At 40.3% G+C, this 12,538-nt stretch overlaps 1 protein-coding gene across 2 annotated transcripts in view; it reads right to left on the reverse strand.

Moving 5' to 3' along the window:
- PCDH15 (protocadherin related 15) overlaps positions 1 to 12,538 on the reverse strand; it is a 521,765-nt gene that overhangs the window by 99,310 nt on the left and 409,917 nt on the right. For both annotated transcript variants that reach the window (XM_054983659.1, XM_054983658.1), the window contains 2 exons: positions 1,599 to 1,708; positions 620 to 760 (listed from right to left, as the gene is read on the reverse strand). In XM_054983659.1, the coding sequence (XP_054839634.1) occupies positions 620 to 760; positions 1,599 to 1,708 (251 nt within the window). The remainder of the gene's footprint in view (positions 1 to 619; positions 761 to 1,598; positions 1,709 to 12,538) is intronic.

The raw sequence follows: 12,538 nt of genomic DNA on the forward strand, positions 1-12,538 counted from the left end.
TAATAATCCAGGAAATATGGATCCAGGTTTCAGGGATCCCCCCAAAATCCAGGATTCCTGAAATATGGGAAATATTTTGTAATCTGTTTAAGACAGATCAAGGAATCCCAGATTTATTCTGCCATTATTCTCTATGGGGAAAACTATCTTGGGGGCTATTGGGGGGGGGCTGGGGGTGACACATTTCAAGCAAACTCCACCAAATATGAAGGGAACCTTCTCCTGACTGTCCTGTAAAGACCTGTCAAGTTTCAGGAAAATTGGACCTGGGGTCTAATTCTGTAGGCCCCTGAAGAAGGTGCATCTTCATTGCTTCCTATGAGGAAAACAATTCCAAGCAGGCTCTTAGGCAGAAACACACAGGGGAAAACTTCCAGTGGCCAAAACCACACCCCCAAATACAAGAGGGAGCCCAACAGAACCAAAATGAATCAAGGCAACCAACAGCAAACCAGAGAATCATATCAAAACAGAGAATTCCATCCAAACCAAACTGAAGCAAGGGACACTGTTGCAACTTAGCCCAACTGAACCACTGTTAGAGAAGCCAGCAGACAAGAGAGATCCTGCACCGATTGGCCCCCATATATAAGTAAGACAACTGATGAAAGTAACTTACTTTTAGATGGCACAGGCAAATTGGACCGAATCACTTGTAGTGAGTCTGCTTGCACACGAAGCACATAGTTTTTCACAGCTTCGTAGTCCAGAGATTTATTGATGGAGATGACACCTGTTCTGTTATTAATGGCAAATACACCTGGAACACACAACATCACCACTCCCATCCATTAGTAACCTTCTGAAAACTTTGAGCATGGATATTATATGTAAAGTCTACACAAATTCTGGAAAACTAGAAGCATTTGAAAAGGCTGCTGTTTTTCCTCCCCAGTCACCAAAAGCAATCTTTCAAAGTGTGTTAATGAAAAAAGCTCCCTCTTCATTCCTGAACTAGGAATTATGATCATCAAGGGAAACAGAAAACATAAACCAACTTATTATTTCTGTCCCAAGTAAATACCCCGGTATCATCTTAAAAACTTTTAAATATGTCTTTTAATCTAAGCATTCCTGGCTGAGCTGGGCGTGGTAAGGGGGCAAACCTTCCAGCCACTGGCCAATCAAATCACTGGCCTCTGCATCTTCTGTTCCTTTACTTCTGTGCCTCATCTTGGAACCTGCATATTCCAAAATAGTGCTGGATGTATCATGCTTAGGGGCTTGCCCATGCTGCAAAACTAGCTTTACACCAGTTTATCTATCTGTGCTTCCCCAAAAAATCTTGTGAATTGTACTTTGGCAAGGATGTAGAAAATCCTGTGTAACACAATCCTAGATCCACTTCTACTGTTCCCTGTAGAACCAACAAAGAATCCTAAATACTGGGGCAGCAACAAAAGCAGATGCTTGTCTGATTTCACAGCAGAAAACACAATGACACTTTAGAAACCATCATAAAAAATAGCATAGATTCAGTCCCCTGGAAATAGAGGTGTCAAATGCACTTTCGTCCATCAGAAATATTTGTCTCCCACTGCACCCTAAAAAACTACATTTTACTCATATACAAAATCATCTGGGAGAGGATTACTTACCATCTTCATTTCCTGAAACAATGGAATAGACAATTGTTTGATTCAAGGCAGCAGCAGTTATAACAGCCACCTGAGTTCCTTTGGGTGCACCTTCACTCACAGGAGGAGGCCTGCAAAATTGGACAAAACACATTGCTCTTTCTTCGAGTCACGTTCTCTGTTCTCTACTGATTTACTCAATATACACAGGAGTTTCTTCTTATCTATGTTGCTGAAGGAGAAATAAAGCTGTATTTGATAAGCAAGGGCCGTGGTCAAACAGCATATATTGGATGTCGAAAGACAGAGGGATCTTGCTAGGGTCTCCAACTTCCTAGCCCCCCCCCCCGCAAACAAGATATGTGGTTTCTCCAGCCTCCTATCTATCAGGTCTGGAGATCCCGTCCCACCGTAGGGCTTTCTCATTGGCCCGAAGTAATACATTTCTATCGGCAGTACTTGAAGGCCGTTATAAGAAGGTCCCAATGGCTGAGCGAGTTTGTCCATGCAAGGCAGGGAAAGTAGAAACAATTGAGCATATTATGCTTGCCTGTAAGTTCTACCACGAAATACATATAAAACATATCCAACCTGTATTGAAGAAGCTTTCGAGCCTTCCTGACACAGAGCTAACTAATAAGCTCCTGTTAGGTGCCGATCCCCAGATCACGTTGGCTAGTGCCAGATTTTTAGCCGCGACTTGTAGAATCCGCAGGGAATGTGCAAAGGAGTAACAACTGCTTTTATTTCTAACCCTGAAAGCCTACACTTTTGTATTTATATTGCCAAGTTTTTATATAATTATTTTTACAAAGTGGTGTATTTTGTGTATGATACTCATGTTTTTATAAGTTTGTACTGGTTATTAACTGTAAATAAATAATCTGATCTGATCTGATAAGCATCATGTAATTCCTGTGTTTGGCTAGCGAAGGAAGGAAGGAAGCAAGGAAGGAAGCAAGGAAAACATTCAAAATAAAAGCAACAATGGTCCCAATCAAACCTTTTATCCAATTACTGCTGAGGTTTGTGAGGCTCCACCTGGGTATGAGAACACTTGAATCACTTACCAGTGGGCCTGGCCTGATTATGTGGGAAGAGAATTCAAACATTTTCACAATCATATAACCTTCTAGCTATGTACAAACAAAATAGACATAACAGCATGAGAGAAAAGTTAATTTCTAACCATGTATGCATTCTGTATTAGCCGCCTTGGGAATAAATGTTTGAAATATAGGTACAAAGGCAGGGTATAAAAAGCAATAACATAAAAAATACAATTCCCCATTGTGTCAGCTACTGCTGTGGTGCAGTTACTTCAATCAGGACTAAGCAAAATCAGTACACTTGACAAAAGAAACAAATGCAGCAACAACCAATACAAAGAGGACTCGTATTGTGCGGACAGGGAAATGAAAATAATACTGGCAGCAGAGCAGGCCACCAATTACCATTGCCAATTAAGGGTCTGAGCCAAGTGCCCTTAAGGCTCTGGCAGAGTTGCTTGTTTATACTTGCTTTGGACCCCTAGAGGTCTGCCACAGCGGTGACCCACTGGGAAATATCTCTATAAGTTAAATGGCCAATCTGCCCCTGGTATTTTGTATACATTAATACAAAATATCTTGCCTTTATACCTACATTTCAGAAGTTTGCTCCCAAGGCAGGTAATGAAGAAAACACACAACAAAGAAATTAACCCAGTTCTCATGTCATTCCAGCTGCTACTCAACAGTGTTTGTCCTCTCCCTCCATCTGAAGAATAGCGGCTACTGATGGAATCCCAGCAAGGATGGGCCAGGTAACAGTTGAGCCAATGGTGTGTTAGAGAACATGTGTAAAATAATGTAATGTACATAGAAATGAGTTATGTGTCTTCACAGACAGGACTTGAATCAAGTGGTGAAAGCTCTTCAGGTCTAGCAGTTTCTTGGTTCCAGCAACTGCAATGATTCATGCTAACAACAGCAGACACTTTAATGGGGTTGATGTACTCAGAAGCTTCAACCAATTAGGATTGAGAAATAATAACTGGGTTTTCCACAGCTTTTAGTTGTTGCTAGTTCAGTAGCAATAATACATGGGTTCAAAGTCTACCTTTTTAATCAAAAACTCCTTCTGCACAAGCTAATTTCGCTGGTTCAGTTTCCATACTACAGCATTTTTTTGTGACCATCTGTACCCAATTTGCTGCCAAGAGTAGTCACTCTGTCCACTATGTGGCTTTTCCACAGTTTTTCTGGGGGCACTTATACTCTAACTTTTTTTTTTTAAAAAATCCATTTTCCAGTCTTCTGTTTCTCTGAGCGGAACCACAAGTGACAAAAGGCACAGGTTGGACACTTGTCAGCTTCCCTCAAGTTTTGATGGGAAATGTAGGCAGCTTGGCAGAATGTTGGACAAGTGACAGTTGAAAAGTCCATTGGACAGCAGTCAGAGAGCCAAGCTGCAAGACTAGGATGCATTCCACCCTCTTCTGCCCTCCTCCTACCCTCTGCCAGCCCAATTCATTGTGATTGGCCACTACTGTCTATCCAGCCAGGGGAATTTTACATCCAGGAACTTTTACTAACATATTTTCTAGTGGACAGTCAATAACTAATTGTTATTAGTAACGTGCGGTTTGGAAATTCATAATTGTTTAATTTACTGTCGTAAGAGTGATGTTCTCCATACAAGCAGCTGGGCAGGAATGTGATACCAATATGGGTGCAAGGCTTGACTCAAGCCATGGCCACATTCCAGATTCAAGATTTAAGGCTGAAATCAAACATTCTGGCACAAAAGTAATAACTGAATGAATCATTTTCATTGAAATCTAAGAGATTAATTAATTGATTATAACTTAATTTAAATTTTTTTTTGTATTTTTCTGCAAACCTGGGGAATCCCCCAGGTCTGACGAAACATGCCCTTCTCTGTAGAAGGTGTCACTATGTGGATATATTGCTCTGCATTTTGTGGCCATGTTCAGAATTAGACATTAGACATTTGTGTAATTGTGCACGATGCACACTGAACTGCTTTTTAGAAGTATGAAACAAATAGAAGCCTTTCATATACACTATTTTTATTAAGAATTTTTAAACAGAATGTAAAAAAGCTAAAAGAAAAAAAAATTAAAAAAGAAAAAAGGAAAACAAAAAAGAAGAAAAAATAATAAAAGAAAATAAATAGGAATAATCTTCAATTTTCTCTATGAAAGATATATAGGCATTACATATTATAAAATTACCTTGAGTAAAGTACATCTCCTTTCCCACTCTTCTAAAACAAAGCAAGGTCTTTACAAAATGCAAAAATCTTAGTAAAAAAAACTAAAACCTTTTCTTTTGATCCCAGCCTGCTTTTGGCACTTTCTTTTTTTAGTAACATCCCTGTAACTTCCATTTTGACATTGCTGAATTCTATGGATTAAGAAATCAATATCAATTAGGAAGCTGCTTTTGCGTTCAATATGGGAGAATTTGAAGGAAGTGGGTAGAGAAACGTCCAAATTCATGTGCTTTCTAACCTTCTAGTAATTGTGCCTTATTGATTTTACTTCCTTGACTTAACTAATGCAATCAGGTTCAAAGACCAATGTATTAGTCCATATGGATGGTCCCTTAAGAAACTTTTGTTGAAATACATGTTTGTAAATTGGTAAAAGGAGTACAGGTTTCCAGCTAATGCTTTTCGTTCTGTACAATCAAGTGCCTTTCCTTTTTCTGAAAGCAAGCGGTTCTATTTCTCTTTATGACAATTTCTCAAACTTTTGAAACTTGACCTTGCTCCATGAATTAACCTTGTATTAACCACGTATTAACCTTGGTGTCAGCTCTAACACCATACTCTGCTCAGCAGATGTGGAGATTCTCATGTGCAGTTCCATGTAGCTTGTTACTGCATGAGAGGATATGTGGACTGGAATACTAATGCAACACTGCGAAACCACTAGAACAATGCAGCAGGACATGTTGGATTTCCCTTTTCTCCAAATCAATTTTTAAACTTTTATACAAAGCATCCACCAAGGTTGAGATGGGTTTAAGGGAAACACCAGCGCATGCTCTATTTAAATCACCATCTGCATTCCAGTTTTCTACATCCTAAGTTTCTTTTGCTTCTTCTGGAGAAAATATACCCATAGTTTTCCTCTATTCTAGCAGATATAAAAACAGCTGGGTATGAGTATGATTTTCAAAGGGAAAATGGGGCATAGAAGAAGCATTAAATAGCCCCTCTCTTAGGGTCGGAAGGGACCTCCAGGGCCATCTAACCCAACCTCCTACACAATGCAGGAAATTCACAACTACCTCCCGCTCCCCCAGGGACTCCTGCTCCATGCCCTGAAGATGGCAAAACACCGTCATGCCAATCTTCTCTTTTAAACTGCAGCCCCAGTGGCTTCATTGTATATAATTGTTAAATATGAGTAAAAGGATCATTAAGTGTGAATGTAACATATAGTTTGCAGGGATCCCTGCAAAGGAGCATTCAATCCAGCTGAATTGGTGGGGCAAGAAAGTGTCCTTCTTTCTCAGGATTGCATTCTTCCTGTGCACACACTGATTGAGGTCCAAGTAGACTATATGGCGTACTGCTGCCATTTTACTGCTGAAATTCCCCCACTTTACAAATGTTGCAGGGGCCTTAATGCGCTTGCAACGGCAAAAGAGGGGGAAGAGAGGATCTTGTCTCCTCCCTTTGCCATAGATCCAAGGTTCTTAAAAATGGCTCAGGATGTGTGTGTGCTTACAGGAACCCCTCACACCACTGTAGTGTCGACTAGGATTGGGCTCCTGTGGCATTTGTAAAGTGAGTACATCCCAGTAGTAAAATGGCAGCAGCGTCACCAGGATGCCAGTGTCACCAGGTTCTGAAGGAGGAGGAAATAGTCCACAGCCTGGAGTGGACATACAGGTGAACACGCACAGATGCACACATATTCACATATGTGTAGTGGTTTGGTGTAGTGGTTAAAAGCACAGGACTCTAATCTGAAGAACTGGGTTTGATTCCCCACTCCTCCATTTGAAGCCAGCTGGGTGACCTTGGGCTAGTCACAGCTGTCTGGAGCTCTCTCAGCCCCACCCACCTCACAGGGTGTTTTGTTGTGGGGATAATAATGGCGTACTTTGTAAACTGCTCTGAGTGGACATAAAGTTGTCCTGAAGGGTGGTATATAAATAGAATGTTGTTGTTATTACTATTATACATGTTAATATAGGGAAATTTTACTGAAAACAGCAAAAGCTTACTAATACACAAGCATTTTACATATCATTTTCATCTTTATCTCCCCAACAGCAACTCTAGATGATTAGATGGTTAATATTGTAAGGTCTTGCTTCCAGGGCTCCATTTAGCTGGAAATGCTGGGGACTGTATAGGAGACCTTGTAATATCATTCCTATTGTTCTACTAAAGGACTGCGTTTCTTCCCTTGTAATGCTGCAAGCTAACTTTTAATCTATATTATTAAAAAAAATTCAATAAAATCAGTTCATTTGAAGCATATGCCTCTCTACATCTTCCCACGTCAATGTAATACTTATTTATGTGACAGAATGGCCTGCCATGATTATCTAGCAAACCAGTGGTCTTAGAACCCAGGTACCCAAATTTAATATATTAGCCACTGTACCACACTCTCTCATTTTATATGTGAAGCAATATAATTATGGATGGGTAGAATCTCGTTTTACTCCATAATTGATTTTGGAATTCTTCCGGTAAGTAATCCCTATATTCTAGGATGCAAATGGTTATGAAATGTAGGTTTGCCATGCAAGTCCCAGTAGTTTAATAATATGTGCACTTTTTTTAAAAAAAAGGTGATTCTTTTTATAGTTCGTTTCCCTCTACTTAAAATGTGGTCCTTGGAACTGGCCTATCCAAGGCAGGTGTTGTTTATTTTACAGTGCAATCCTAAATAGATAATTTTGAATAAAACTAGTCAGCAAAATAGGCTGAATATAGCTGCTTGGGACTGCAACACAGGGGGAAGAGAGGATATATACCATGATGCCAGGAATATTGCCTAATGGCAGAAACAGAAATGGCATCAATTCACAGAATCATAATGGTGTAATAGAACTAATTTCGAAAATGTAAAAAATGGTGACAGCTGCATGAAGTTCAGAGGCTGACAACGGGAACATGCACCAAAACATGCATCATCCTGAGAACATAGCAAAATCGTAGCACAAAGACTATCCACAGACCACAGTGATTGCATTTCTATTCCACACAAAGGCAAAAAAGGCTTCTAAAAACTGTGACCATAACAAACAAACAAACAATGAGAGAACAGTGGATTGCCAATGTCTATATCTGGTCCCACCTTTGCAACTGCATGCATAAATGATGGTAATTTTGCTACATTTTAGTAGTGTGGATTAGACACGGGCATGAACCCCCCCAAAATAATGAACCTACGGTTTGTGGTTTGGTGCCGTTGTTGAACCCGAACAAACGAACCATAATGGACATTTCCCGTTACTGAACCGGTTCGCGGTTCGTAGGCGGTGGAATGGCCCCCGTTGCACTTAGAGAGCCCATATTCACAGGGAGTGTTTAGCAGGCTCTCCTCCAGCCAGCACCCAAGTTTGGCCAAGAGCCCTAGCCCACCACTCCCACAGACCTGACCAGATCAGGCAATAATAATAGTGTGTGAGCCCTCAGCCGAGGTGCCCACTGAGCTTGGCCCCAGAGCCAGACAGCAGCCCTGGAACCAGAGGAGATAGATCCCTATCCCAAAAATCCCAGCTCAATTATACTCTGTCTCTCTCCCCAGAGGCTAGCAAGTAGCAAGCAACAGCTCTGTCACACTCCACTACTCGCTGAAAGTGAAAGCCAGCCTGGGAGCCCAGTGCTTTTTATAAGCAGAGGTCCCATAGAGCAACGCAGGAGGGCTGTGGTTGGCCGTCAGAACTGCCTATCAGGGTTTGCAGGGATGAGACTGGAGTGCCCATGGCTACAGAACACCCCCCTTCCCCCTCCCTCCCCCTGGGTGTCTTCTCCCATGTAACCAATTGTAACCAATTTGCATCTCCATGGTTGGACGGAAGACCTGCCGATCAAGGTAACCTGGGCTTCAATTCGGGTTTCCAGGGCGACAGAAGGAGTGCAGACAAAGTTCAGGCATTCCCCTGGCTCCATTTCCAAGGGAATTGATTGATGGTGCCTGACTGTCTGGCTTCATGAACCACGGGCGAACGCAACAAACCGGGCTTCCAACGAACGCTGGTTTATTGGCCATGGACCCTCACAAACTGCCGGATTGCAAACAGACAGTGGGTTTTTTGCATTCGTAATGTGGTTTGTGCCCATGTCTAGTGTGGATCCACCTTAAGAAATGAAATAGTATTTCTATTTTAGAATATTAGAAAGCTACTAGTTATGCAGGAATCTGGGAAAAGAACCTGAAAACCATTCCTGAGTTAGCATCTTTGCTACAAATAACTGAGACATTGGTAGGACACCACAAATGTAGTTTTTTCCAGTTCTTTCCAGCATAGACTAACACTGCAAATGTAAGAAGATTTTCATTTTTCTGCACTCATAGACTTAATTGGATTTAGAAGGATGAAATTCTGCTTAGCTTCGCACTGCATGAGCTAGTGGTTGGAGTGTACACGGTTTGTTGATCACCGGCAAGAAGCCAGGATATGCACTGCTAATGTCTACCACACGTCGTATGATTGTTTCTCTGGTCTCTCAGAAACAGCGGCAACACTGCCTTGAAGAACCATAGCGTGCACAGATCCCATACGAACCAGAGCTACTGATGTTACTCTTTTGGCATCAGAAATAGCCACTCTGCAATGGTCTCCATGCCACAAATACTGCTTTAGAAACGGTCTTGATGCTAAATCTGTTTTTTGTTACATACCCATGTACAACTGCTCAGTTAGAGCTGTATTTATTTCAGTTGACATCTTTTCATTGATTGTACTTCACCTTTGCACCTCATGTGCTTGCATGTGCCATACAATTTCTGAAAAGCATTTGCAACTATAAAACGCTGAGCTGCCCAGATGCACTGTTTTCTGAAGCCCAACCTAATTTTAAAAAAAAAATTATTTATAAACCCTATTTAAATTGTTTTTCTCCCCATGCAATGTTATTTGCCAAGAATGCTCAATGGGATTGTGTGTCTTTTGCTATGCCCCCTCCTCACACTTCTCATATTGGTTCAGGAAGTTTTGACCTTTTCAGTGGTATTTACCTCTAAAAAGATGACAGGGGAGTTTAGGAATTATTACAATGAACCACTGCCATGGCCTATTATCCTTAAAAATAAATGTCAAACTTCACTTGGATAGACTTAATGTCATCAGGTGCACGGCACCTGCGTAATCCTTGCAATGATTCCAAAAAAGAAAAAAAAGCTGAAAGTTGTATCTATTCTGAGTGTATTCTTCTGATTCAAAGAATGGAAATATATACTGCCTTCTTTAAATAATTCTCCCGTGCTGTTTAATAACTGCAATGTGGAATCAAACGCAGAACAGTGAACCGCAGGGAAAAAGTAGGATATATCCCCAAATAAAATAAAATTGATGGCTTAAATATTATCAAATGAATATAATATATAATGATTCATTGGTTTAAAATTATTTTGCTAGGGGACATTTGCCATTAAGAACTTTATTCACAAATCCTTTCTTTTCTTTTTTTTTATAATGGATGCAGAAACTTTGTTACTTCCTTGTGAAGGTCAGAAGAAAGTCTTTCTTTGCTGTAGTAGCTGAGAATCTTGCTATGATTATGTGCCTGATGTCTTCTGTATTAAACTCCCTTAGGGAGGTGTCCTGAGATTCTGTTATTTGACTTTGAAAAAGAAGGGGAGGGGGACTCATCTAGAATTCTCTGAGGAAGAATACTTTGATTTGTTATGCCTTTTTTGAGCATCTCAGAACAGCTATTACTTTTCTTTGTGAAAATGACAGCAAAAGGGATTCTTATTTATCTCTTAGTGCATTTTTACCCCATGCTTCCTCCAAGGAGAGCATACATGGTTCTCCTCACCTTCATTTTATTCTCACACTTCTGTGAGGGAGCTAGGATGAGAGAGAAAACACTTGACTATGGTCATGCAGTAAAGTTTCATGGCAAGTGGGGATCTGACCTAGGATCCCAGTTCTTAGTCCAACAGTCTAACCACCACACCACACTAACAGTGCAATCCTATGGAGAGTTACTCCAGTCTAAGCCCATTGAAGTCAATGGGCTTAGACTGGAGTAACTCTCTATAGGATTGCACTGTAAGTCTCTCCTTGTGATTGTTTTCAAGCAGGGACAGACTTACTCAATGAGAATGAAGGGGGAAGTAAATGGACAGCATAAACAGGAAAATACTGGCTTTTCTTGAGCCATCCATGTACTGGAGAGAAATCCTGAGCATCAAGTGCTCACGATGAGTTCTGAGCCACTGGGAGAGAACAGAAGATGAATAAAGTCCTCTGGCTCCATTTCATCATAATTTCTCTGCTTGTCTGTATGTAGAGATTCCATTTTTCTGCCTGTCTGCTTCTCTCTATAGAATTTCTCCTCCCATGAGCATTTCATCCATTTTAATACATATTTAAATACTTATTTTAGTCTATTATTCAATGACATTTTGTGGGATTGGCAGAATTAACACTGCAGCCATACACTGTTCCCTGATGTTTTATATACATATGTGTGTGTTTTATTTATATTAATATGCCTATCCCATTTTTACCCACAAGTGGGATCAAGATGGTTTATTACACCCATATTAACAAAGCTAGTGTCATAGGTTCGAATCCAATGCTGCATAAACAGCACACTGCTGCATAATATAATAATAGGAATATAAATGTAATAAATGTAATAAATTAAATAAATGGTAACTCCCCTCCCCCTCCAATGGCAACTGTCTATATCCCCTGAAATTGTTTTCCATGGGTCAGTGGACCCCGGGAACATCATGGTGGTCTAAATAGAGGAGCTGCAGTAAAAGGACAGAATTGGCAAAAACCACCTCCCTCTCAGATTAGCAGATGTGACTACTAAAAGCCAAAAGGGGGCTTATGATCCAAGCCATCATTACAACTCAACATCCATATAATAATATGTTTTAACCGATTCTTTTTAAAAAGATACAAAATAAATCACACATACCTGTAGCTTAAACACCAACAAGTTGATAGCTAGTAGCTTTTAGACAATGAAACGAGAAGAGTGAAGGGAAAAAAAATGGGGCCGTTTTGATGTGTTGTGTAGGTGAGTGGACAGAGCAGATATGGTGGAGAAATTTGGGAGCAGATAATTTTGTGAAATGTGTAACCTGACCTACATATAGAGAATTTATACATCAGCCCGGCCTGTATTGTGGGTTTCCAATGAATGTAGATCCATGCACTTCAATACTCTGTGTTGTTGTTAGGTTCCAAGAGGAAAATAAAGGACAAAGACCAATACTACATTTAAAAAACAGAGTATGTCTTCCAATTATTATATGAACAGTTTATATTACAGATATATATACTAAAAACATCAAATTCTGGATCTTTTGAGTTGTTTCCCAGGATAAAAAAATAAGTCATCCCCCATTCTTTTCACCCCTTTCCTTACATAGAAAGTGAGTTGTCCATTTTTTTTTAAAAAAGTGGTAAATAAATGTTTATACATACATACATTCATCCCTTCACCTTACAAAAGACAGCCTAAAGACATTTCAAAAGAAAATGAGCTACAAAGTTCTGAGTCTTGGTCAGAGAAAATGCTGATATAATGGCTACTAGCCAATAGGTGCCCACCACAGCCATTGTTTCCCCCATTTAGTTTGAAGCTTCTCCCCCTCTGAAAATGCTGCAGAGTTTCCTTTTTCATTGTTTCTCAGCAAGAGCATCACTGTCTCCTCCCACAATGAATGTGCCTGGAAATGGGAGGAGACTAGAAATTGATTTTGCCAGTCAGAATCTTTTGTGTGTGTGTGTGAA

Source organism: Eublepharis macularius, chromosome 6 (assembly GCF_028583425.1).
Source record: "Eublepharis macularius isolate TG4126 chromosome 6, MPM_Emac_v1.0, whole genome shotgun sequence".
NCBI lineage: Eukaryota > Metazoa > Chordata > Lepidosauria > Squamata > Eublepharidae > Eublepharis > Eublepharis macularius.